This window comes from Cuculus canorus, chromosome 18, assembly GCF_017976375.1.
Source record: "Cuculus canorus isolate bCucCan1 chromosome 18, bCucCan1.pri, whole genome shotgun sequence".
Taxonomy (NCBI): domain Eukaryota; kingdom Metazoa; phylum Chordata; class Aves; order Cuculiformes; family Cuculidae; genus Cuculus; species Cuculus canorus.
In genome coordinates, this window is record NC_071418.1 from 311,976 (window position 1) to 337,541 (window position 25,566).

At 56.2% G+C, this 25,566-nt stretch overlaps 1 protein-coding gene across 11 annotated transcripts in view; it reads right to left on the bottom strand.

Annotated features, from left to right (window-relative positions):
- ITGB4 (integrin subunit beta 4) overlaps positions 1–25,566 on the bottom strand; it is a 33,118-nt gene that overhangs the window by 3,387 nt on the left and 4,165 nt on the right. For 3 of the 11 annotated variants that reach the window (XM_054083010.1, XM_054083011.1, XM_054083015.1), the window contains exons 2-38: positions 20,713–20,804; positions 20,316–20,398; positions 19,702–19,803; positions 19,070–19,274; positions 18,424–18,520; positions 17,824–17,995; positions 16,947–17,210; positions 16,475–16,564; positions 16,189–16,311; positions 15,884–16,051; positions 15,539–15,615; positions 15,155–15,366; positions 14,828–14,931; positions 14,559–14,657; positions 13,752–13,878; positions 13,493–13,612; positions 12,972–13,078; positions 12,632–12,665; positions 11,995–12,183; positions 11,355–11,458; positions 10,844–10,902; positions 10,213–10,236; positions 9,902–10,050; positions 9,640–9,819; positions 8,952–9,100; positions 8,483–8,687; positions 7,394–7,554; positions 6,864–7,044; positions 6,516–6,653; positions 5,777–5,959; positions 5,463–5,594; positions 4,308–4,508; positions 3,254–3,424; positions 2,618–2,791; positions 1,572–1,721; positions 710–898; positions 312–467 (exon numbers count right to left, since the gene is read on the bottom strand). In XM_054083010.1, the coding sequence (XP_053938985.1) occupies positions 312–467; positions 710–898; positions 1,572–1,721; positions 2,618–2,791; positions 3,254–3,424; positions 4,308–4,508; positions 5,463–5,594; positions 5,777–5,959; positions 6,516–6,653; positions 6,864–7,044; positions 7,394–7,554; positions 8,483–8,687; positions 8,952–9,100; positions 9,640–9,819; positions 9,902–10,050; positions 10,213–10,236; positions 10,844–10,902; positions 11,355–11,458; positions 11,995–12,183; positions 12,632–12,665; positions 12,972–13,078; positions 13,493–13,612; positions 13,752–13,878; positions 14,559–14,657; positions 14,828–14,931; positions 15,155–15,366; positions 15,539–15,615; positions 15,884–16,051; positions 16,189–16,311; positions 16,475–16,564; positions 16,947–17,210; positions 17,824–17,995; positions 18,424–18,520; positions 19,070–19,274; positions 19,702–19,803; positions 20,316–20,398; positions 20,713–20,804 (5,171 nt within the window). Of the gene's footprint in view, positions 1–311; positions 468–709; positions 899–1,571; positions 1,722–2,617; positions 2,792–3,253; positions 3,425–4,307; positions 4,509–5,462; positions 5,595–5,776; positions 5,960–6,515; positions 6,654–6,863; positions 7,045–7,393; positions 7,555–8,482; positions 8,688–8,951; positions 9,101–9,639; positions 9,820–9,901; positions 10,051–10,212; positions 10,237–10,843; positions 10,903–11,354; positions 11,459–11,994; positions 12,184–12,631; positions 12,666–12,971; positions 13,079–13,492; positions 13,613–13,751; positions 13,879–14,558; positions 14,658–14,827; positions 14,932–15,154; positions 15,367–15,538; positions 15,616–15,883; positions 16,052–16,188; positions 16,312–16,474; positions 16,565–16,946; positions 17,211–17,823; positions 17,996–18,423; positions 18,521–19,069; positions 19,313–19,701; positions 19,804–20,315; positions 20,399–20,712; positions 20,805–24,784; positions 24,946–25,016; positions 25,417–25,566 lie in introns of those variants that run through there. The other 8 variants (XM_054083013.1, XM_054083012.1, XM_054083016.1 and 5 more) reach the window with 8 other exon arrangements.

Here is a 25,566-nt window from a genome sequence, read left to right on the forward strand (position 1 = left end):
CTACCCAGGCTTAAGACAATCCTGTTTTGGTACAATGGTGATTCTCAACAACCAACCTCCTCTGGGTGTGGCTTTTAATAAGCTTCCTCTTCCCTCCACATTTATTTTACCAGGCCAAGCAACGACACAAAGTGCCAGGGTCCCCCAGCTCCCAGGCCAGAAATTGGCCTTGTGTCCCCACTTGGTCTGCACTGGCATAAGCCGACAATGTTTTTGGCTGCTCCCAACAGAAATGCAGCAAGTTGCTGCCTTTGCCAGAGGAGTCTGCTGCTCTACACAGAGAACTGGGCTTCCACAGCCCGGCACTGTACCTCCTCCATGCAGCATCTCACAGGTGACCATGTAGCCCAAGATGGACCCATTTGGCTTGCGGGGTCTCTCCCAGCTGAGCTGCAGGGAGTCAGGGCTGAGGGCAGTGAAAACCAGTGGTCCAGGAGCACTGGGTGTGCTCAGCGTGAAGGGTGAACCTGCAGGGACACGAGCGAGAAGTCAGTGTCAAAGAAGGTGGCAAGGAGGAGCCTGGGAGGAGTCTGCACGCAGCATTCGTGGAATGAGCTGGAAGGTGGTGGTTATCTCGGCAGGTTGTGGAAGGTGTGCACATGGGGAAGAAGGTCCTATTTCTAAATGAAAGGAAGGGGAGAGAGGACAGCAACCCAGCACTGTAGACAGCAGGAGAGACATCAGTGTCACCCTCCCACCATTCCCTCACCTGGCACAGGGCTGAGGGGGCTCTGCGGGTCCACCTGGGACTCTATCGTGATGACTCCTTCCCTCTCGGGTCCCCAGCCTTCCTCGCTCTGTGCCTTCACCTTGAAGATGTAGGAATGGTTGGGCAGCAGGTCCTCTACTACCACGGAGTTCTGGCTGGGGCTGGGGATGGTGAGTCGGTGCACCTCTCCTGCGACACACAGGGAAGGGGGTCATCAGTGCTGTGTTGCAGACACAGAGATGGAGCCATGGCTTTCAACTAAACTCTACCTCAAACAAACTGCCTGGAAAGGTCATCTAGATGCCCCTCGCTGGCCACCTTCATGACACCTTGCCACCAACAACTGCTAGGGCAGGATGAGATGTTGTTCAAAAAAAGGCTTGGGACAAACGCAGATTTTCATCTGAAATCTACAATTTTGCCATCGCTGCCCCAAGTTTCATGTGAAAATAAGAGATCTTTCATTGCAATTCTTCCTCTCAAGTCTAACTTGATGAAAAAGCCTTCAACTAAGATGTTAAGGCTGGTGAAGAACGATCCCAAGGTCTTTGGAGCAGGGTTGACTCCATAAGCAACCCCCAAAATTCCACCCCCCTCCTCCCGCCCAGAGCAGAAAGGAGAATGAGAGCTGTGGTTGCAGCTGAGATAATTCCTCAAGGCTATACAGAAAGCAGAGCTGGGACCAATCCCCCATTCCCAGAACGGCTCAGGTTGGAAGGGACCGCTGGATGTCATCTGGTCCACCCCTGCTCTGCTCAAGTAGAGTCACACAGGGCCAGTTGCCCAAGAGAAGACCTGGGCCTCGCTTTCCAGGACCAGAAACTCCCACTGCCAGCCACCTGGTGGCCACCTGCTCACTGACCTCCATTGAGGAGCTGGTACTGCACGCTGTAGCCCTGCACCTCCTTCTCGCAGTGTGGCTCCTGCCAGCTCACCTTCAGCGAGGTGGGTCCCAGGGCGGAGAACACCAGGCGCGTGGGGGTGTCAGGGATGCCCAGCGGCAGCCTGGAGTCTGAGGCAAAAAGGGAACATTAGAGATTTGGGGGCTGGGGGTTCAGGGGGCTGAAGGAGAGGAGGGAATGGCGCGCGCAAGCACGGGATGGTCCCGATGGTCTGGGGAGAACATGGCGAGATGTTATCTCTGCAAGCTGGCCTGTCACAAGGAGGGACTGGCTGACCCTGCACACCTACAGTGATATCCTATGGCCTTGGAGTGCCAACTCAGGTGGGACAAAGCCAGGTTGGCTTCAGGTGCCTGGGGTGAAGACCAGAACAGGGCCCTGTGTGCTGTGTGTGGCACATCTTGCTTACCCCAAAACACCCTGTCCAGTCTGCCAAACGCTTCATGGACATCTTCAGATGAGGCTCTGCTAAAACTAACCCTAGTCTACAGCTAAAGCAGCCCAACACCCCCAGCTGAGCTGCTCAGCTGGATGGGGGCTCAGCCCACTGGGGCACAAGGCTCATGGTAAGCAGAGCAGTCTCCCAGGAAGGAGACACTCAGGGACTGAAACTCCTCATGGGCTTTGGCCAAGGAGCTTGCAGAGGGACATCTCGCATGGAGCACACGTTCTCCCCAGGAGTCCTCTGAAGGCCTGTGGGGTGAGACAGAACAACAAGCTTGTTAGGAATGAAGAGGATGGGGACAATCAGCTTGTTAGAGTGTGGTGGCAGTGGTCGTGAGTGTTAATCAGCTCTAGTGGGTTGGAACATGGCTGAAGTCACCTGCAAATGGAAAGGTGGTGTGATGGAGGCACAGTCTAGGTCAGGAGAAAGACCAGTGTGGCACACAGCAAGCCATGGTGAGAGGGTTTAAGGTGAGCAGTGAATAGCAACAGCTCATGGATGGCTGATGGCTTGGCTGTTATGGGATACGTGGCTGCGAGGAGACACTGGACAAAGCTGTACCTATGTACTTGCAAATCCCTGCAGACCCATCAGTCATGATTATAGTGTCCCGACAGCCAGTGCTGGGGTAGTAACCCTTCACCTTTACCCTGCTCCTGAAACCCACATCCCGGGGCTGTGGGATTGTCCTCCCAGCATCTTCATGGATGGGAGGGAGGAGTCTCCCCGGGTAATCTACAGAAGCAGTGCAAGAGAAAGACAGAAAATCAACATTGGAGAGTTCAGAGCGGGCTCAGCCCAGGTGCTGGCTCCTGCAGCGATGGCTATTTAAGGCTCAGATTTGAAGAGCCTTTTAACAACCTCCTGTCAGTGTCAGCTGATGTACGTGTGTGGAGCTGAAAGGCAACCATGAAGCTAAAGAAGTAAGAAGGAGACACATGTTCCTCCTGGAGCACTTTGTGGAGTGAGGGTAAGAATGTAGCTCCCTTTCCTGAACACTCTGCACGTGAGGAGTGGGAACCCTTTCCAAAGTGGTCTGGGAGCAGAGCACCTACCAGTCAGTGGTGAGAACATGACCTTCCAGATCTCTGGTTCATAGGCCCCCTCAGCTGTGAACACAGTCCTCACCCCAACAGGATTTTCCAAAGACAGTCATGGGGGTGGGGAAAGGACAGGTCCCATCAGCTCAGTACTCACCATGGCCCATCAGCATTGTGTAGTCTCTTGTCAGCGAGGAGCTCCCCATCACTCTGTGCTCCTGTTGCATATGCAAGCTCAGCTGGTGGTAGCTGGTGTTTGTTGTCCTCGTCAGTGTGCCACTGCCACTGCCAGGGAAGGAGAAGTCCACCCGGCCGTTCAGCAAGTGCTCTGTGAAAGAGAGTACACCGTGAGGAATGTGGTCATGGACAGTGCTGCTGCTCCGGTTTCCACGGGGAGGAAGCAGGAGACATCACGGTGCACCCTGCCTTGGCTGCATCCTGGCTTCAGCCACTCTGGAAGGTCATTCTGGAGCGCCACATCTAGGACAAGCCACAATCACCCAATGCGAAGATGGGGAAACAAAGAGGTAAACGAAGACTTTGCTCTACACCCAGCACCAGAGACATCTTTGGTGTCCAAGGTAACTCCAGACCTCGGCCTCGCTAGGGCGCTGCCTTGTGGTTCTCGCCATGCTCTTACATCTCTCCTTTGACGCAAGCACAGGTTTATAACTTCAGATTAAAAAAGAAGGTAGAAGAAAACCAGCCCTTTGTGGAGGCAGTTTCTCCAGATCTCACTCTGGATCCCGTCTCAGCTGGATCTGAAAAGCAAACTCTGCTCATCCCTTCCCAGCAGGCCAGGAGAGATTAACTACCCATGAGAGAGTGATTTCTGGTTAACAGTCCAGTAGATCTGCTCAGAAGCTCAGGGCACTGAATTAAGGTGAGGAGCTGCCCTTGGCGGTGGCTCTTAGCAGGTATCATCTGAGTTTGCTCCTGCCTTGAAGGTCCAGCTTTTCGTAGAAGGAACTTGCTAGCAGGCTCCCAAGTCCGCACCGAGACAGGGGTTACCTTGACACTCTTGTGAGCAGACACATCAGGACAAGGTTTTGGAGCAGGCTATAGCACATGATCAGTGCATCATGGCAACACGAGGATGGGCACACAAGGGGAGGAAGAGGACATGTCCTGGGGCAGACTCCAGCTGCTGGCCCCTCGGCTCAGAGCAGGACGAGACAGGACACTCAGTGCCGTAACGAAGCGTCCTTCACCTGCTTGGGGCCGGGGGGTCCTGCTCCTCGTCAGGCTGCCAGTAGCCATGTCGCTGTCCTCCTCATGGAGGAGACCCTCGGTGTCTGAGGAGAAGCGGCTGCTGCCAGAGAGGCGGGGAATGGTTTCAGGTGGGAGCCTCCAGGTGATGCGGCGAAGATCCAAGTCTTCTCCCAGCAACTGCACATATTTCCACCTGGAGCCTTTTGGGACAAGGCAAGCACCGATGTTGATATGATTTGCAGGTGACAGACTGGGCTACCCACCATGTTCCTATTGCTTGCTGGGGAGGGGAAGGGGCAGGCGCCAGTGGGAGTGACAGCCGTTCACAGCCTGTCTCACCAAGTGCTGGCTGATGAGTTCAGGCAGTGCAACCATCGTGATGGAGGGAATGTGACACGCATGGTGTTTCTCAGCCCCAGGGCTGTTTTCGAGCCCTCTGTCCACCACAACAGAAGAGCTGATGTCCCACCACACACGCCTGTCCCTGTCACGAAGAGCCTGCAACAGCTGTCCTCTGCTCAGGGGAGGTTTCCTCACTCCTTGATGTGCACACGGGACGTCTGGACTCTGGGTATTGCCATTATCTCTGCTCCCTACAAGGACCAGGGACTCACTCCTGGATCCCTCTGAGGAAAGACCCGCCATATCAGGCCTCATCATTTCACTTACAGCCCGTCTTCTCATTTTCCCAGCCCCACTCAGAGAGTGAAGCAATGGAGGAAGAGTGGTCAGTGTCTCACCAACACTTGGTAAGTTCCCTCCACTTTTGGCCAAGACCCCGAGCATCCAAGGAACTCAGAGGTCTCTGCCTCACCGGTGGTTCTTTGCTGGCAGTAACTCTGTAGTCCAGCCAAATGGCAGCAGGGAGGCAAGATGAGCAGGGAGTGCCATGAAAATCTCCTCTCCCATGCCACGCTGAGACTTCTCTTTGCCTTACAGCTAAGACAAGGAGGCACTGCTCTTATTTACACTGCAACTGGCCTGATGTTCCCACAGATGCAGCTACTGCGCTTTGGAAAGGTTCATCTCCACCACCTCTGTGACTTGGATCTCCCCATCTCCATGAGGAGGAAAGGGGCAATGAAGGTCATCGCTGAAAGCTGCTAAGGAAAAAGAGTGTTAAAATGACCTTTGCAAAACCTGGAGCAATGTACCTGAATCGTCAGAGACGCTGGGACGCTTGCTGCCAGCGGGAGAGCGGAGTACGTCTGCGCTGTACATCAGGTAGCTGTCGTAATCCTCTCCTCCCTCTGCATCAATGATGGGGACATCAGGGATGATGGGGACTGGCAGAGAGGTGGAAAGTACCATCAGACATGCAGTTCAAATCCACACAGGGCTCCACCATGCCCAGGGTGGCCCTTGGGGCATTTGCTGGGGTGATGGGTTCAGCAGAGCCAGCAGGATAGGAGCTCCCAGCACTGCTCCCGCCTGCCTTCCTCCCCACCTCGGCAGGGCAGTAACTCACTGGACATCGGGCGCTTGGGTTGCGTAGCGAGGTTGATGGTGGCTTCTCTCTCGGGTCCCCAGCCAGCACCGTTTCTGGCCTTGACCATGTAGCGATAGGGCTGGTTCTCCCGCAGGTTTTCTATCAGCACCATGCGCTTCTTTGGGTCTTCAACCAGCACCTTCTTTGTTGGGCCAATGGGTACTGCAAACACCAGCATGCCTATCACCCAAGAGGCCACAAGACACAGGGCCTCACAGCACCCCACCCTTGGCCAACAGGCTCGCTGAGGTCTGGTGCCAGGACATAGCCTGGCTCTGGACGAGGTGCAGCAGCAATTCAGGCTGCTCAGGACACACACACAATATTGACTTCGGGATATTCCTAAATGGAGTGCTGAAGTCACCCTGCAGCAGAGGTCTGCTAATGCTGGTGTGTCACCACACAGCATCTTCCTGGCACCCTAACCCTGGCCCTAGACCTGAGAACTAAGTTTTTAAGGTTAAAACCATTCACTATGGAAGCAAATGAAAACTGAGAGCACTCCAGGCTTTGCAGGGTTAAAGTCCTGAGCAGTGATCTTTCTGTACTCCTTCCATTGAGTACAGATCCTTCCAGATCCCACTTTTCACAAGAAATGTAATTGGAGCTGTTCTGGTTCTGCTGCTGCTTGACAGCCACTCAGCCTGATGAAAACGTACTCTGGCTCCTTGGCCTCGCTAAGCAGTCATGACTTCCCTGCCAGAAAATGAGTTCTTACCATTGTCCTCATTGACGAGTCCGTAACTGACTTCGTAGGCTGTGATCTCCCCATTGGTTTCTGCAGGCTCGGCCCAGCTCAGCTGTGTCACAGTGGAAGAGACAACATTGAAAGCCAAGCGGCCGGGCTCACTGGGTACTGGAAAGTCAAGAGCAAAAGGGTCAGGTTACTGCAAGTTGGGAGCCAGAGCACGCAGGTGCCTAGAGCTCCCTGGGTCACAGGTGGGAGCCACTCAGCGCTCATTCCCAAGACCCTCGGAGACTCAGGGCTGGAGCCCTCACACCACGCCAGGTGCACAGGCACCAATGTTGTCCCACATGATGCGAAGTGAGGTGCAAAGTTGCTCACCATCCTCAAGTGTGCGGCAGTGGATGATGTCAGAGTAAGCCCCTTCACCCATGGCATTGTAGGCGCAGACTTGCATCTCATAGTCGCAGAAGGGGTAGAGGTTACTCAGCTCTGCTGATGGTGCTTTGACGTCGATGAGGTGGGCTTCTGACTCGGGGTCCCCCTGGATCCAGTATTTCACCTTGCAAAGCAAGAGCAAGACATGATTCCTTTAGATCCCCACCCCATCTCTTATCAAATCAGCTCTGTGAAAGCTGGGTTCTGTGCCGCTCCTCTGGACTAGGAGGCCAGGACAGTCTGGGTGTTTCATGGTAAGTGATGGAAATGGCGATGAACCCACCAGAAACCTTTCCTACAAATCCCACATCCACCCACCACTGGTTTCTCAAGGATGGAGAAGAACAGAATCTGGGGAGCTTACATCCCTCTTTAGGCATCTTCTTGCTCTCCCTTCATCACAGCTGACTGTGTGCGTGAAGCGTGCACAGAATGGGACCTGCACCCTTCCCTGGGATCCGCTCACCACTTACCTTGTACCCTAGAGGTTTTCCTGGAGGAGGAAACCAGATGAAGCGGATTTCCCTGGAGCTGAGACCGTGGGCATTGGGGTTAAGTGGTGCACTCAGGCGGCCTTTGGGGGACTGGGAGACCTGGCTCAGGCCAGCCATCGAGGGGCCACCATCCACAACCTCTGCAGACACAAGGAAGAAAAGTCATGTTAGTGCTAGTCTCCTGTGGGAAAGGAAAAGGAGTAAGTGTGCCCCCCTTCAGCACTACCCTGACACCCCAGGTGAGCCTCTCCAAGCATTTCCGAGGGGGAGATCCCCATTGTAGGAAAGGGAAACTGAGGCACTTGGTGAGGACACACCCCAAGCCACACAGCAAGCTGGCATGAGAGTCAGGCTCAGTCCTCCCAGGTCCTGCACCTCCTGCTGCTTCTCCCAGGCTGCCCAGGTAGGAAGAAATGAAGAGACCACCTTCTTGCCTCTGAAAATCTTTAGCTCTGTCTGAATGCATTTAATGATGCTTCAGCCTGTTGATCAGTTGCCCTGTGCAGCCATGAGAGGAGATGGAGATGGGCAGAGCCTTCCCAAGTCACCCCAGTTGCTTCTCCTGGCAACCCACCAAGTCCAGCTGAAAGCTCTCTGGAGCCCCAGTGCCTACTCCTGCAGTGGTTCTGGTTGGTCCAGTGACAAGCGATTTCTTGCAGTCCTGTACTCATGACCAGCACCGTGATAAATGCTTTTATGTTACTGACCCACTTCATGACAACCTTACGGTTTTGCTTGACCAGCCACAGGAACCGCCAAGCACAGCTCATGGCATGTCCTGCCTCTCCCTATTTTTATAGCCTCTTCTTCAAATCCCTAAGGAAAAGGAGTGAAGAATCCACCCACTCTTTCCTCTTGCGAGGTGGATTATCCACCCTCTTCCCTCCCACTGCCTGTGCCCAGTGGTGCCTCTAGAGGGAGACCCAGACCTACTGGTCGGAGCTGGAGGAACCTCTCATAGCGGCTCTTTGGGCGAGGAGCAGGGCTGGAGCCCCTCGGGAGGGCTGTCCGGCGTGGGGTCTCACCCCCACTGCTGCCATTCCCCACCGCCTGGCCGCTTGCCCCTACCTGGGTCGGCGATGGTCACCGTGGTCTGTGGGTACCGGCCGATCTTGGCGCCGTACTTGGGATGGAGGAGGTCGATGGCGAACTGCTTGAGCTGGCTGTTGTGTAGGAGGGTGTCTATCTCTGTCAGCTCCAGCAAGGGGACCTGCACCTCCTTTCGGGTCTCCCCGGGCTGGAAGACCAGGTCACCCTCTGTGAAGATGTAGTCCTGGAGGAGAAGGAAGAGGTGCATGGTCACAGCCAGCAGCTCCTGGAAGTTCCCCTCATCTCCCAGTGAATCCCCACTTGCATCCCAGCGCCCACAGCTCAGGGGCAGCCAGCACCCTCTGCCTCAAGCCTTGGGTCTCCCCGCTCCCATCCACATCCCCTTCGAGCCGGATCAACTGCCCTTCCACAGCCCCAGGGTCGGGTCCTTCCCAGCCCTCTGCATATGCTCGTTCCTGCCTGCCAAGGCTAGGAGCATCACCCTTACCCTGCCATTCTTGGCGGTGAGATCCCGGGTCCTGAAGGTGACTTGGGATTTCCCATTGTCTATGATCTCCCGCAGGACAGGGATCTTGGCCAGCTTATCGAAGCGGCTGTGGGAGTAGGCTGGCTGCAGGAAGGTGATCAGGCTGCTAGCTGGAAAGGGCAGAAAGCAGGAATGTGGAAAGCAAACACTTAAAGAATCCCATGTCAAACATGCAGGGTTCCTCCCCAAACAGAGTTCCTGTCCTGTGGGTGTGAGCAGTGTATGAAACACCACTTCAGGTACTGGAGACTTTACTCCTGACTTGTGCTCTGTGCTTAAAGCAGAGGCAAGCTGCTGGGAACATTCACCTGGCCCGAACACAGCAGAACAGCAAAGAGGTTTTACTTTAATACAGCAACCTCTGAACTGGAGCTGCAGAGGCATATGGTCAGCCCTGGATCTGCCATAGAATTCGCAGCATCTAAACTTGTCATGGTCAAATGTCTGGGTCTCTGTCACCAGGGATGAACAGCCCTTCTTCAGATGATTTAGATCCAGGTGACTTAAGATTGCAGTCACCAAGGCAGTCTCTGGTCTGTGATCTGGGAGAGCTCAGATATGATGGCTGTGCCTTCCTTAGAAACCATGAGTCCATCTGGACATGGGACATTCAAACACAAACACTCTTCATCTCGTGGCAGCACCTCACCTTGTTCTTTGATGATGGTGATGTTGACAAGCCTGCGTCCAATCTCTGCGATGCCAGTAGGGACATCAATGGCCTCCACCTGCAGCTGCTTCTCATCATCATCGTCCTCCCTGATGAATAGTGGGACACGGACATCCACCAGCTCCACGGCCTCTTGGAACTCCACCATCCCATGAGCATCTGGGGGAAGGGGCAATGGTGAGAGGTGGGAAATGCTCTCTCCCTGCCTGGCCAGGAGGCAGTGCTGGGCTCTGCTCCCTACCTTGGTCTGAGGTCACAGTGTAATAACCCGGTGAAACCTTCAGGTCATTGAAAGCCTCGTGGGAAACATGTTTTTCCACCACTTTGATGATCTCTGGCTTGGCTGAGCGAGGGGCGGTGAGCACTGTGTCCACAATGGCATGGTCCTGCCTGGGGCCGGTGGAAAGAGAAAGCCGGGTAAGAGCTGAGGGCAGAGCTGCTCATCTCACACAGCAGCTGGAGGGGCTAGAGAGCGCATGGGCACTCAGTCACCCCACATGTGTGTACGAAGAGGGAGAAGCAGCACAGAAGAGGGCTGTGAATTCTTCTTACCTTTTCCCAGAATTGGGCTGCAACCTGGGGGAAAGAAAACCCAAATCAGTGACTAACGCACTGGGAAGACAAAGTTCTGCATGAGTCACAGCCCTGTGCAGGTCTGAGCTGCAGCAGCTGCCCCGCTGGTGCCAGCGCACGCTGCAGAGCCCATCACAAGTTCCCTCCCGCCTGGCTGCTCCCTACAGCCCCGGGTTTCCCAATGAGGTGAGGAACATGCCCATGGGGGACACCACATCTGTCAGAGCTGTTGGGTGTGGGTGACGCTCCCTGCTTAACGCAGGCATCCCCAGGCTCCTTTGTCCTGCACCAGGCATGCATAACTTTGCACAGGGCTGAAAGTGGGACTTTTCCTATTGAGCACCATGCGACCAGGATCCGTTCCTGTCTGTAGAAGCCTCAGTCCAAAGCCGGACGTAGCTGAAGTCACTGGCATGGCTGAGTGGGTTCTGCTCTGCAGCCCTGGGTGGGTGAAGCACGGCACCCGCACTGTGCCTGTGCTTGTGCCAGGGATGTGTCACAGACCACGCTCCCTCCAGGCATCCCAGATTTTACACCCAGCCCTCTGGCCTGCACCCTCTCAGCAGGGCTCCTGGAGAACCTGCAGGAAGCCTCTCCCTCAGTGCCTCACCTGAACTTGGTCTGCTGGAGCTTGTGGCAGCCGGGGATGTGCTTGAAAATGTCGTTCAGCTGCAGAGAGCAAGAGGGGCTTTCACAACATATCCTTTGCTGAACAGGGAGATGTTCAGCAAGCACCGATTCTGCTGACAGCAAATATGATCCCTCTCTGGCCACCACCAGGTCCTCCCTACTTGCCCTGCCACATTGGGCAGAGATCATGACACAGCTTCTCCCAGGACATGGCAAGGGGCTGAGAACTGAAGCTGAACAGGATCTTCAGAGTATGAGCCCTGAAGCAAACCTCAAATCTCATCAACATGAGGTTCTGGTAATTCTCACCATCGTGATCTTAAAGTTTGTGATTTATTTCAGAAGAGAAAATCTGGCTTCCTCCTTTCAGGAGCTGTCTGGGTTCACAGGGAAGGGGTGCTCCCCCTTCCACAGCACTGCAGACACAGATGCTCCCTCAGCATGGTGTCCCCCCGTCCCACTCCAAGCCCACCTCATGCCCAGGCTCTTACATTCTCCTCCACCTCCTTGCGGAGCTGCTCACCCTCCCGGCTGTCCGGTTTCACCAGGCTCTGCGTGAAAAGCCGGGTTAGCCTCAGAGAAAGCCCATAGGGAACTGGAAAGAAAAATTCCCAAGTCAAAATCCTTCCTTCTTGATCAGAGAAATAACCCAGCCAAAGCTGGAAGCACGTGGACTCGTCTGGCGCTGTGTGTCCAGATCCTGTATCATTGCACCTAGATGCCACAGCAGCAGCACAAAAGGCCCTCTCAGAACTGGAGTGCTAATGGGGCTAACTGGAAAGCGCTCTGTCAGACCCAGCGAAGGGAGCAGTGTCCAGTGGTGGCTCTGGACCAGCAAGGCAGTGAAATCAAGGCTGGCTCACTGAGCTAACACTGAGGCAGGCTACACCCACCGCAGGGCCAGGCTGTCAGGAGGTCTCCAAGGCTGCCACCTGCCCTGCTACAAGGGTGGACACAGGAATGTGCTACTTAACTTCCTCCAGGATGGAAGCCGATACAGGAACAACCTCTGGTATGACTAGGCTTGGAGGTAACACCATGGCTGCTGAAGCTGGGGTCACCACTAAGGGTTCATGTCCTTTATGGCACCCACAGCATGTCTACGCCCTGTTCCTTAGATGTGTCACTCACTGAGCTCTTTGGTGTTGGTGGCAGCGAGAGAGGGGAGGCCCTGCTTGTGAACGTTGTTGTTGATCTTCCAGCGGACCGTGTCCCGACCCTTGAGGGAACCGCTGCGGACCATGGGGGTGTCCAGGTGGTCAGAGGACATGAGGCTGTGGCGAAGCATGTAGTGGTCCTCCTTGAAGCCAACAGTGCGACCTGCAGAGACAAGGGCAGGGCAGACTGAGACAACACCAACCATCAACGTCCCTCCACCAGAGACTTTGTTCTGGGGAATCGTTAGGGCTTCCACTATTCAAAGGGTGTTGAGATGGGAGGAGTGGAGTGGGGTAGAGAGGGAAAGGGGCGTCTATGAGTGACAGCAACACATCACTCAGGTTAAGGGATTGCAAGGGACACTGGCCTGGGCAGAGTCAGCAGCCCGATTCCCAGAAGGGCACACCAGGGTGTGGGGCAGGGAGGAGCAGTGAAGCAGCAGCTTGAGGGCTCCTTGGCTCAGGCTCTCTGACAGGAGCTTTTTCCACTGATCCACCTCCGCAGCTCAGACAGGAGGAGGAGGGACGCTCACCCCAGCATGACCCCCCACCCTCCCAGGGACAGCAGTGAACCCCGCAGAGCCCTCTCCCCCCTCTCAAGGGTTTGGTACCTCGTGCGCAGCAGGGAAGCAGGGCCAGACAAGCCTAGAAAACAAATGACCAAGGACACATCACTTGGTGGCCAAGGGAAAACCACCCATGCCTCCAGCTGGGAGGATTCACATCAGCAGGGATGGGTGGGCAGTGGATGATGGGGCTCTGGAAGGTGATAGATATCCCTTCTGTGGCAGAAATCTCACAGCAGCTCATGTTGGCAACAGCAGAGCTGCTGGACACCACTGTGACCCAGCCCCTGCCAGTCGGGCCATGCTGGGGGCTGGCTGGATTCTGGAAACCTGTCACAGTTTGGGCTATTATTTGCCCTCCCTGGCTGGGCACCTAAGTGCTCACCTTGCAGCAGGCACAGAACTTCCAGCAGAGCAGCAGCAGCAGCCCCAGGAGCAGGATGAGGAAGATGAGCAGTGGGATGAGCCAGAGGAAGCTTCCCGGTGGGCATTCTGCAAGTGACAGCAAAGTCACTCTGGGACATCAGCACCCCGTGTGGGTGTGCAGGGAGGGAGCAGGGAGCCAGGGGCTGGGGAAAGGCAGGACCACAGCTCTTGGATGGATGGAGCAGCTCAGTTAAGCCCAAGAACTTCTGTCTTGGTGCTCATGATGACAAGTGGTGCTCAGGGAGAGATATTGCCCCTCTCTGCTCGTAGCCAGCCACCCCCCCTATGGTCTGTCCAGCACCTCACATCCCACCCATGCTGGCAGTGAAAAGGCATGGATCTCTAAATGGTGCTATGCTCCACACTGTGCAGTTCATGTGAGAGCCAATATCACCCCCCAGGGATCAGAGGTGCTGTGGAGCAGGTCACCGCTGGTCCAGACCCCAGTCTGGACACTACTCTTGCCAGCTCCCTGCTCACCTTTTTTCTTCTGCACACGGACGGTGGTATTGGGGAGGACAGAGGGGTCTCCCTCAAGGGTGTAGTGGTACGTGCAATCATCCTCCTCGTCCTGGAATGAACAGTACTCGCTGGCCTCCTCTGTGGAGAGAGGGGACACGGTTGCAAAGTCATAAGGACCAGGAAAAGCTTGAGGAGCAGCCCCACATGTGCACAACACAGGGCAGGTCCCACGGGAGACGCCACACGTGTCTGCACCCAGCTTCGCTCCTCCTGGTACCTTTCTTCAGCTCTTCCACCATCTGGATCTGGAGGTGGCAGGCGCTACAGTTCCCCTTCGTGCTGCCCGTTCCCCAGGCCTGGCAGCGAACGCAGTCACGGATGCTCTCGCACACAGCCTGGAAGCCCTGGGCAGAGGGGCAAGGTGGGACAGTCATGAAGCAGCCCGTAGGGAGCGGGGGAGGACATCCCTTCCAAAAGGCAGAGCCAGAGAGGCAGTGCTGTGTCCTCATCCGCACCAAGACAAGGTCAAAACCAGGAGTCACAGAGAATATGCAGCTAACTAAGGGTTTATAATCCCTGGAGCCCAGCACAGCCAGCTCGAAAATCTCCTACACCAACAGCCTGCATTTGGGCAGGATTAGAACTTCTCCATGGGTTTTAGGTGGCCTTGCCAAAACATGACCAAGAAAGCTTGCTCCAATCCCACTGTGGGATGAGCCCATCTTTGTCAATGGGGAAACTGAGGCACCAGACCAGGAAATGATTTTTTTTCCCATCTTGAAGAAAATGAGAACAAGCCAGGAGCCAAGCCTCAGTCCCCTGCCCCTCACCAGTGTGTAGATAAACACAGACACCCAGCAGCTGCTGCTGGAGGACTGGAAGGTGAATAAAGCCCATGGCTGCAGAGCAGCTTCCATTCCAGACCCCTCCTGGCCACCAAGGCAGGACAGGCAAGACTAATGCCTGCTGAGGATTTTGTTCCTGACTAAGATGTGCTTTCATCTCTACTTTGCTTTTCTTCCCCAAAGGCTCTGCATGGGAAAGGGAGGTGACAAACCCAGAGGGAGCACAGGCTGAGCCTCACCAGGGAGTAGCTGATCTCGCAGGTGGAGCTGGTGTAGAGCGAAGCCTTGTCACAGATGCATCTGCCACATTTGCAGCTCCCATGGTTATTGCAGATGCCCTGGGAGGGAACAGGTGACACTTGGCATCCAGGAGCACTTGCAGACACACAGTGGCACCGGGAGTCAGCAAGGTGCCAGCTCCCGGCAGCCCTGAGCTCAGGGCATTGGGGCGATTTGCCACCACCCTGCTGAGTCCAGCCTTCCCTCAAGCAGGCAGGGCAGGACTTACCCCTCGGCTGTCGATGCAGGTGTCGTTGCTCATGGGACATTCACAGCCTGGACCCTCCCAGCCGTTCTCACACACGCACGCACCCTTGGAGCAGCGACCACGATCTGCAACGCAAGAGGAGGAATTACTCAGGGCCCAGTGTTGAGCCGCTCTCCCAGCCCTGCCTCCATCTCTCCCACTTTCTTCAGGATGCTGACGGCCTGAGATGCTGCAGCATCCTCCCTCCCTGCACATCTGCACGTGCAGCGTCCCCGCAGCCCATCCCGGCCACTCACCCCTGTGCTGGTGCCCCGGGATGGGGCAGGGCACGGTTCCCCGAGATCTCACCATTGCAGAGGAAGCCGGAGGTGCGCGGGCACTGCAGGACATCGTACTGGCAGAACTCCCCATCGAAACGCTGCCGCAGGTCCTCGGAGTAGCACTGGCACTTCCCGCACAGGCACTCGCCCCGGCCCGAGCATGGCTCTGTGTCCCCGGGGCGAATGCAGGCTTCGTTGTTGGGGGACGACGCCGGGGAGCAGTCACACATGTCCCCTCGCCTGGCAGGGACAAAGTGGTGTTGAGACAGATGGGAGGAGAGCACAGGGTGGCAGGGCACTGGCCCAGGGACTGCGCATGGGCACGGTGCCCAGGGCATGAGTGTGTGACACTGTGGGTCCCCAGAACCTGCAGGAGCCTGGGGAGGGGAATGGAGCTGGACAAAGTCCTTACCAGCCCGGGTGGCAGACACACTGTCCACAAGCAAAGTCCCCGTGGAAGCTGCACTTGAGCGAGTTCAACTCTCGTTGCTGTAAGGGAAGAGATGTGGCTACATGGGCTTAGCTGTCCCCAAGGATATTTAAGAAATCAGAAAGGCAGATCTAGAGGTAATGTTCTGTCCACAAGACCAAGCTCTGCCACAGGAGAACATGCCCATCTTGGAACAGGCAGTGGTGAAGATCTCCTTGGCCAGGCTGAGCCTCTGGTGAGGGTTCGAGCAGGACTGACAGGCACCAACCAGCACCTCCTCAGACTGGTCAGGAGGGGGTAAGCTCTGCAACACGCACCACCAGGTACCTGTTCACAAGGGCAAACATCACAGACAACCGAGGCTGTGACTTCGAGACTGTCACTCAGGGATGAGGGTTTCACGTGGATGACTCCCTGACGGTCTTTCTCAGGGAGGCTGCAGACGTGCTGCCCGCCGATGTACTCAAGTGCCTTCACACGCATGTTGAACTTGCCCTGGAAGGCAGGGACGCATCGCAGGGTAAGCCAGCTCTGCTGGACCACAGCTCAGATGGACCAACCCCAGGTGAAGAAGGAAGGAGAGATACAATGGAGGGCATATGGCTTCCCACCAGGGTCAGCCAAGGACTTACCACTTCCCCACGGGTGATGTGGAAGGAGCCAGATTCTGTCTTTTCGTACATCAAAGAGGTGAACTCTGTCTTCATGGCTTTGGGGACAAAGTCAGCTCGGATGTCCATCTTGGAGCGGATGCGCTGGGTGACAGAAGATAACCACAATGCTGATTCTCAGCAGAACAGCCACATCACCCCAGGCCTGCCTGAGAAGGACCACATCCTGCCTCCTGCCTGCTCTCTTGGGCAGGAGGTGCCTACCCTCTGCCTTCCCTAGGAGCAAAGCCCCAGAGAGTGCTGTTACCTCAAAGGCTGTGCGGAGCAGCTCCACAATGTTGGAAGAGTCCTCCTGGAGCACCCCGATCTCAGAGATGGGGAAATACTTGTGCAGTTTCTGCAGAGAGACAGGAAACCCTGAGCCACGGCTTCAAGAAACCTTCTCTAGCAATGATGTGGGCTCTGCTTTGAGCAGGTCTTGGACTGGAGACCTCCAAAAGTCCCAAAGTTACTCTCCAGCTCCGTGTTCCCACAAGTACAGACACCAACCTGAGGAGACCTCTAGAAGCCCATATTCCTGCACCCAATTGTACACCCTGAGACATCCCAGGACCAAGAGCAGCCCCCCAGCACAGTGTAGTGCCCTCCCAAAGTATCAGGGTGTTGGTTTACCACTTGGGGACAAGAGATGGGAAAACACTTCCTGCTCACAGTTGAGCTGCAGGCAGGGGAGGAACGGCCCTGGAGGAAAAGTGAGCCTGCTGCCATTGTCTCCTCACCTCATAGTAGCTGTAGGAGTGGTTGGTGACAGCAAAGATGGGGATGATGTTGTGCTGGCCCAACAGGCGCACCAGGGTGGGCACCGAAGGGTAGTCCTGCTTGGTGTCGTACACGTAGGTGCCTTTGCTGTCCAGGTGACATTGCTCATCATTCCTCGCCAGGATCCCCGCCAGGACGTTGGTACCATCAGCTTCGTAGTGAAAGGCAGATTCAGTGGAGAACACGAGCAGGTGAGTGCTGTCCTTCCTCCAGCCAATCTTATCCTGCAGCCGGGCGGAGGGAGAAGGAAACTTTATCTCTGTGCCCCCCAAGCCACTGCGCAGCACTTGCAGCTGTTGGGGAGAGGTGGAAACCCAAGGGACAAGGCACCACCTCCACGAGGCAGCAAACGCAATCAGCTGCGAGGAATCCGAGCCAGCCGACCTCTGCTTCTCCCCCTACCCCCGTGCACAGGGTGGCTCCCAGCCGCTCATTACCACGCACACGCACGCACAGGGGGCAAAGCCAGTGCTTTCCGGATGTGTTTCGAGCCATGCTCACCCCTCAGCCAAACAGCCCAGCCCAGGCAGGCTGTTAGCCAGGGAGCAGAGTTTCACCACCGTGGGCACAAGGGAAATGGGGCAAAGTGCATATTCAAGGTGCCCAGCAAGGAGCTCTGTGCTGGGGGGGAAGCTCCAGAGATATACACGTGGTCTCAGACATAGCGGAAATTAGGAATGCAAAACAACTCTGCACCAGAGCACGTGGCTGAGAGGGCAAGAACTGACTGTAGCTGAACACACAACCCTGGCTGCCTCATCACTCAGCGTCAAGAGGATCCACTCATTAAAAGCAGAGCTCTGTCCACATGGGTCCTGCATCCCTGGCCACCATCACCTTGCAAACTGCTGTCTGCAGGATGGCATCAAAGCCGCCCTCAGGGGCATCCAGGTTGCCAGAGATGCGCTCTTTCCTGAGCTCCTGGCTGAAGTAGTTGATGTTGTTGGTCAGGCGAATGACATTCTTGAAGGAGAAGGGGGAGTCTGCGTTGTTCCAGGGCTCGCGCAGCCTAGGAGAGAAGAGGAGAGCAGGGTTTTTGCAGGGAGCGAAGACATGCGTGGAGGGGAGGAGCACCCAGGGCTGGGGGGTCCTGCAAGTGAAAACACGCCTTGAGTTGGCAAGCCATCGGCACCGGGAGGAGGGGTGGGAGCTGTATGAGGGATGAGGGCAGAGGTGGAGGAGAAGATGAGACATGCAATCTGTTGTGGCAGAGCAGGGAAGGTATGGAAGTGGAGAAGGACAATGCTGACACTGGTGTGGTGCTGCAGCAAGCCCTGAGCACAGGGCAGGGAAACCAGAGGAGACATTTGCGATGAAGGGAAAAATGGATGGAAGCTCTTGCACTGCAGACAGAAGACCAGTAAAAACATGGAGAAACCAAAGGTGCCTGCCCTCCCCTCTCTGCTCCCATCCCTGCACCCCACTGGCCTCACTCACTTTTCAGGTCTCATGTCTGTCTGAGGGGATGAGACTTTGTCCACAAACTTGCCAAATCCAATGGTGTAATTGGAGGTCAGGGCTTGCAGGAACTCCGCTGGGAGGAGTGGAAGGGAGGGAGGAAGAGACACATGAGTAAAGAGATGTCTGTGAGGTTGCTGCTCAAGGGAGAGAAGTCCTTCCTTGAGCATCTTGTCTGCTAGTCAGGTCTTAGATAAGATTCCCAGACTGTCAGCTTTTAAGGTCTTTGGACTTGGAACTTGTCTTGTTATGGGTAGAAATCTCTGCCACCTTTGGCATGCCCTTCCCAGGGCTAGAGCTTCTGCAATAGCATCCACCATGCCTATGGGTTGAAGATGCCAAAGCCACAGCACAGATCATCTCTGCAGGGCACCAGTCCCAATGCTGGGCTGAAAGGAGAGAACATGCCTGACAATCCCTGCAGGGCCAGGACAGGTGTCCTCCCACAAAGCTGCACAGAGCAGCGAGAATCAGAAACTCTAATTGAAATGGACACCCCAGCCCTTTGCCAGCTGCATCCCTTTCTCTGTTGCTGGCAGAAAACTCGAAGCCACGGGCAGGAGTGAGCTGCCTGCCTTCATCAGCACAGGAGCTGGCTCCTCTCTGCTCTCAGCTTTGGTCTTACCTAGGTTTTGGCCCATGCTTTTGAGGTTGTCCAGATCATCAGACATAGAGTAGGAGAAGTCCATGAGGATGTACAGATCCACAGGGCTCTCCAAGGGTTGGAAGACATCCATGTTGAAGTTCATCTCCTCCCCAGCTCGCAGCCGCATTAACATGCCCTGGGGTGACACCTGAGTCCTCTGCAAGGATGTATTGATGCTGAAATTCTGTGAAGGAAGTGACGTGAAGGGATGGACTCCATCTCCTGCACAGATGCAATGAGGAGGAGGTGAAAAGCAGGGAGATACGAGGGAAGTGGAAAGGCAGGGATGATCATGCTCCCTTCCCTCATGTACAGCTGGGGACAGAGGCAGCCTCCTCCTGTCCACATGTGCCCAGCCAGGCGCCTCCTCCAGACCTTGGCATTTTGCTTACATCTGTTTTGCCTGAAAATCCAGTCCAGCCCTAAGTGAGCAGGGCTGAATGTCAACGAGCTCATCAGCCAGCAAAGGGTTTTAAGTAGACTCTACATAAACAGAGGTCTGGACTTTTTCCTGCCGAAGACTCTAGAGGACTGTGAAGGACACAGAGGACACTGGGAACGGTGGGATCCCTCAGGAGAAGGCCAGTGAGGGCTGTCTCCTCAGCACCCACCTGCTGGGTCCGCATCTCGCCCCTGGTGTACACGATGCTGGTCTCCCCGCAGCCGTAGCGCAGCAAGTTCTCCCACAAGTCACAGCGAGGCTCCTCAAAGCTCTGCCGAGAGGGGCAAGAGCAACGTTACAACCACAGAGAGCAGCAAAGCCTCTATGTAGCGGGAAAGGCACTGGCCAGGACCTAGGGTCCTGCACTCAGATGATCAGTGAGGCTTTGGGAACAGCAGTGGCGCAGGGAGATGCGGATGAGTCTCACACATAAGAGCCAGTGACATCCAGCACCAGGGAAAGGTGACCACCAGTGAGTTACTGGGTTGTCTGGGATAAGACTCTCCCTCCATCCTTCGCAGACACAGTTTCAGACCTGGCACACTGGCATTTGCTGATAAACCCCTGTATTCCTGCAAGTTTGCCCTGATTCCCCTACCTCCATTTGTCCACCCCAAAGGAAACCCACACTTCAGTGCTTCCCATCCAGACCAGCTCTTTGTGGAGACAAGCTGGAGCCTGAAGCTGACCCTGCTCTTGTGCCCCACTCTGGTTTTCTCTGGGGATGGTGGGATCCCTCCATCTGCAGGGTGGGAAGCCAAGCTGTGGGCTGCAAGGTCTCACCTCATCGGTGCAGAAGGAGCAGTCCTTGTCCACACGGATGCACTCAGTGCAGCTCTTTGCCTGGGATAGCACACAGCGGTTACCTACCAGGAAAGATAGTATGGAGAAAACTGGTCAAGAAATGGGAGGGTGTGAGAAAGATTGATCCTGTTCCTGGGGAGCTGTGGGAGGCTGTGGCTGGGTGGTTAACAGGGGCTGGCTACAAAACGGAGGCGGGGTAGCAAAAGAGGGGCCCTGGAGGCTGGAGAAGGAGAAAACAGGAGCAAAGGCACAGGACAGATCTTAAAGGGACTCATGCACATAAGGACCAGTGTCTCCAGAGCCCAAGAGGGGTGCACAGAGCTGTGTGGGGCAGCGCCAAGGGGAAAGCATGGACAGACACCAGGGCTGCACTCACTTTTGCTCCTTTGGCAGAGGCCGGTGGCACAGAGCAGGGACAGGAGCAGCAGTGGGGCACATGCCCGGGGCAGTGCATCCATCCTCTTCCTCCTGAAACACACGGATTGCTATGTCGCAGAGAGGCCAGAGTGAAACAGCCCGAGAGGTGATTGGGGCAGCCCTGAGCCCCGTCCCAGCTGGGGTGGGACAGACCTGCCCACCTGGAAGCAATCTCAGATCTCAGCAGGGCAGGGCACAAAAGCAAAACCAAAGGCTCAGACATGTGCAAAAGGCTCAAAGTCCCTGGCCACACCAGGGCAGGGCAGCTGCCGCGCTCAGCTCCCCTGCACCCTCGACGGGTGCCGAGGCAGCGGGGTTGGAGCAGGCAGCCAGAGCCCAGGCTGCTCTGATGGAGCCCAGCATTGCTGCCGGTTATGAGCACTGACCGAGGCAAAACCCTGCCTTTCCTGGCAGGTTATGGGAAAAAGACAGGAGGAGAACAAAGTGACTGTCCGCGTGGCTCCCCAAAAACAAAACAGACCCCTCCCTTCAGCTATTTCCTACTATTTCCTATCACACTAAGAGTTTCCAGGATGTTCGAATCAACGATAAATAGAGGGTGAGGTCTTGGGAAATGCCAGACCTGGCACTTCCAACACTCTGTTGAAGGAATCTGTGGTCTCGAGAGCCCAGCAGCTCCCCTTGTCCTGTCCAGGGCACCAGGAACCCTCATGTGGATCCAGAAGCCGGATATCAAACACAGTGAACCATTTTCCCTGCACCCACATGCGACCAAGAAAACTCAGAGCCATCCAGAATCCGCGTTTGGACATGGTAAAGAAAGGAGATGAATCTGGAACTGAAGCTCTGCAGCCACTGCGCTGGTGGCCGGGTCCGACCCCAGCAGGGCCAGCGAGAGCAGGCGAGGCAAGAAATCTCGTGACATCATTAAAGGATCTCCTTTCTGGAAAATGCAGGTATGAAATACAAGACACAAAGGAATTGTCTTAGTTTCTTGGTGTGTAAGCCCCGACTCTAAAATCAATGAAGAGAATGTGAAAATTACTTAGAACAGGGCAGGGAAATGGAATTGTTGTTGTGTGCAGCAAAGATGCCCAAGTTCCCAGGGTCGATCCAGCACACAGACTGGTCACTTGGTGACTGAGCTACTCACAGCCTGACCCAAGCCAGGGAGACCCCTGGGAAGACAGGCTGCAGTCTCAGCAGCGCTGGAGCACACGTGGCCTCTGGAACTTGCATCGGCCACCAAAGCTGATGGAAACACGTTAAGTGCACAAAGCTGAGCACTCGCCGAAACCGCTACGGCACAGGGCTCCTGCGAAAGTGGCATCGGCACCAGAGGATGTGTCCCTCTGTGTTCACACTGTTCTCTACGATGACTGGTGGGCACACTGGTAACACATGGCAAGACATTGGTATCTCGTTTATCTTGTCAGCTGAGGTTTGTCACAGTAACCAATGCCCCATTGCCAAAACATGAGAAATGGAAACCTCAGGGCAGCATCTCTGGAGGGAAACACCAGGAAGCTTTGCTCTTTGTCAGGACCTGGTAGCCAACGTGCTGGTTTTCTTACAGGTAAGATGTACCAGTTGCTCTGTCCTCCTCCCTCAGCCCCCGGGCACAGCTCCCCGCAGCGCTACCTGTCCCCAGCTCAGGCTCAAGGCAGAGCCTCAGCTGAACCCGGTGCGGGCTCCAAGGCTGGCAGTTATCCTGGCCCCTGGACATACCCGTGGCTTCCTTCAGCAAGTCCTCACACCGCTGCTCGCTGGCAAACATGTCCCTCACCACTGAGACGGGTGTGTTCTGAAGCCAGCAAAATCCCTTTTCTCCTTGCTTTGCCCCAGGGAGCCGTACCAGCGGCAGCGACTGCACCACAGAGACGTGGGGAGATGCCAACTCAAGGCGAGATGAAAGTGCAGGGAAGTCCCTTGAGCCCATCAAGGGAAAACACAGCAAAAACCTTCCCCGAGCGCTTGGTAAATCCCGTCTTCCATCACAGCAAAGACCACGAGAAAATGACTGAGTATAGAGGACTATATTGCTCAGGACCACCCCACCTTCCAAGGAAGCTTCAAAGTACAGACCTCCTTCATCTTCCTTTAGTCACAAGTCAAGAAAGAGTCACCACGGGACGGACAGGCACACCCTGGGCCTTGGGCACATAAACTGCTGTCATGTCTTTCCAAGTGCTGAGATAAAAGGCCATAAAACTCAGCTCGATATGAACATCCTGCTGCCCTGTGAGCCACCAGCCTCCAAGCTTTGGCTGGGCAGTGCGCAGGGTGGTGGTGGCACGGAGCATCACAGCTGCCACTCAGTGCTGCCAGCTGTGGGGACGCAGTCTGGAATATAGGTGTAAAAATATGGGAGTGTTCACCCCTCGAGGTCAAGTGTCCTCTGGAAGGAAAAACACCACTTTCACTTTGGAAAAGCTGCAGGGGTTTGGCTGGATTTTCACAACCACAACAGTAACAAAAAAAGCTGTTCAGTTGTACAAACCCAGTGAACAAAGCAGAGCAGCTCCTGGTTCTGCACAAAATTTCTACCCCGTCCTAGCCCACCACCCTGGTGTTTCTTCCTAGTCTCCTCCCTCTACCCTAGCCTTTACCTGCTCCTTGGTTCAGCTGACAGACTTGGGGACAGACCTGGGACCCTCCCCAAACCTGGAGCAGCCCAGGCTGGCTAACTCTTTCCCCTACACCTGGGGATGAGCCACGGGCAGGGCTGGAGCAGCAGAGCTCCATCACCCCATGCCCTCCCACCCCATTCCCACCCCAGCTGGGAAGGACAAGGCTGAAGCCAGGCTTCACCCTGGCGGGGATGAGGCAGTAGAAATCAAGCAGTAGAAATGATGAGGAACAACCCCATGATGGGAGCTTGGTCCCAGCTGCCACACGGGGGGCACTCAGCAGGCTGGGGGCACAGATATGGGAACGCAAGGGAGGTGTCAGTGCTCCCCAGCACAGCCTTTCCTCGCCTTGCAGTGGGCACTGCCCTTTTGTGGCCGCAGAGCCGTGTCCTGCCTAGGGTACACTGGGGCCACTCATGATGGAACAAGGCATTGACTGACACCCTGGAAGACGGGAGACATCTGGAGGAGCATCCGCCTGCTCACGTGTGCTGGGGTAGGCAGGTGGTCACTGCCACCAACCTCAGCGCGGGGCCAGGTGTCCCGAGGGAGAGCTAATAGCGATGGAGACAAAGCGGAAAAGCAATCGGGTCCTCCCCCAGAGACCCTGATCCTACTGCCCCCCGCGGTGCCCTGTGCGGGCTCGATCCTCCCAGGGCACAGCTCACACTCCCTCCCCCGCACATGCGGGAGCACGGAGCTCCCGGGGGCCTGTTTCCAGCAGGAAGGGGGGGGTCTCACTCGCAGGCCAAGCTCCAGACACCAGACAGCACCCCCAGCACCCTCCAGTAAAGGGCAAAACAAGCCGGACCCAGCCCAGGGACCTACGCGGAGCTGCTGGAAGCCAGGAGTGGCGAACACTGCACTGTGCCAGTGCCATCTCTCCCTCTGCCACCCAGGCTTGGGCAGGGGGAACTCCAAGGGGCAGGCAGGAAGGTTGGGACCCTGCCTGCAGGGCTGCGCGAACGCCAGCACAGCCCCACGTGCTGCTCCTGGCACCCCCTCTGCTGCTTTCACCCCACAAGGTGCTTTTTCTCTCCCTCCCCTCCATAGGTGCTCCTCATCCCCCTTCTCCCCCACAGCTCCCTCACACCAGTCCTTCTGGCCATTTCTCTGTTCCCCACCCATTTCAGATCCACAGGCTCGCAAACACCCCAACACCTGCGGTTTGGCACGCGCCGCCCTGCGCCCGCTCCCTGGGGACCCCCCAACAGCCTCCACGCGTTCCGCGGGCTGCAGTCCCCGCAGCGCAGACAGCGTCACGCGGCTTCACCCGTGAAACTTTGCCCGGGTGCCAACTCCAAGGCACAACTGCCTTTTCCCAGGAAAGCGCGGCGGAGGGAGCAGGCAGGCTTTGAATCCCGCAGCTCCCGAGGGCTCTGCGCTGCCTTGGGATGTTGTAGCACCCCAGCCTCCACCCCCAGACCCCCACCCAAATACCTTCAGAGAGGAGAACCCCGCAGAGCTGTGCTCGGACACAAGTGCTGCCCTTCCCGGGCGGCCCAAAGCGGAGGAAAACGGGACAACGAGCAGGCAGCCGAGCCCCTTGCTCCGTGCCCGCGTACCTGCTCATGCAAGGAGCCCCGCACTTATCTCCTCTCTTGGTTAATCAACACAGCGAAATTGAAGTGAGCTGAATGCTAAATAGCACAGATAAATTAATTCCACAAACCTCATTAGCGCTGGGTCTGACTCAGTGCAACTCCTCCGCAGCCCGAACAACAGCCACCCGCACACCAAGCCAAGAAATTTCTCCGAAGGCAGAGGGGGAACGCGCTGCTCCGCCGCCACCACTTGATTTCCAGCCTGGGCCTTTTTCTCTCTTTCTTTGCTTTCCCCCCCTCTCTTTTCTGTCCCTTTTCTCTTTCCGGTTAAACGTCAACTCCCAGTCCGGCGGGGAGGGAGGCAGCGGCGGTCCCGCGCGCCTCCCCGCTGGATCCGGCACCCTCCGGTCAGATACCGACTTTGTTCTCGCCCCCTCCGCCGTCCCGGGGCGCGGGCGGGAGGGAAAGGTGGGAGCCGCGGGAAATGAGATGGGATCCCAGGTGAGGACGAGCTTTATCCCAGCTGGAGAGGGAGGAGGGGGTGCCCGTGACTCAGGGCTTGGCATCCCTCCCTCGCACACCTGGCTGGGCAGGCAGAGCCCTCCCTCCCTCCCGCGGAAAAAGGGCTGCGCGCAGGTGGGAAGGTGCCCGCCACGAGGACGCGTGGAGGGGCAGCGG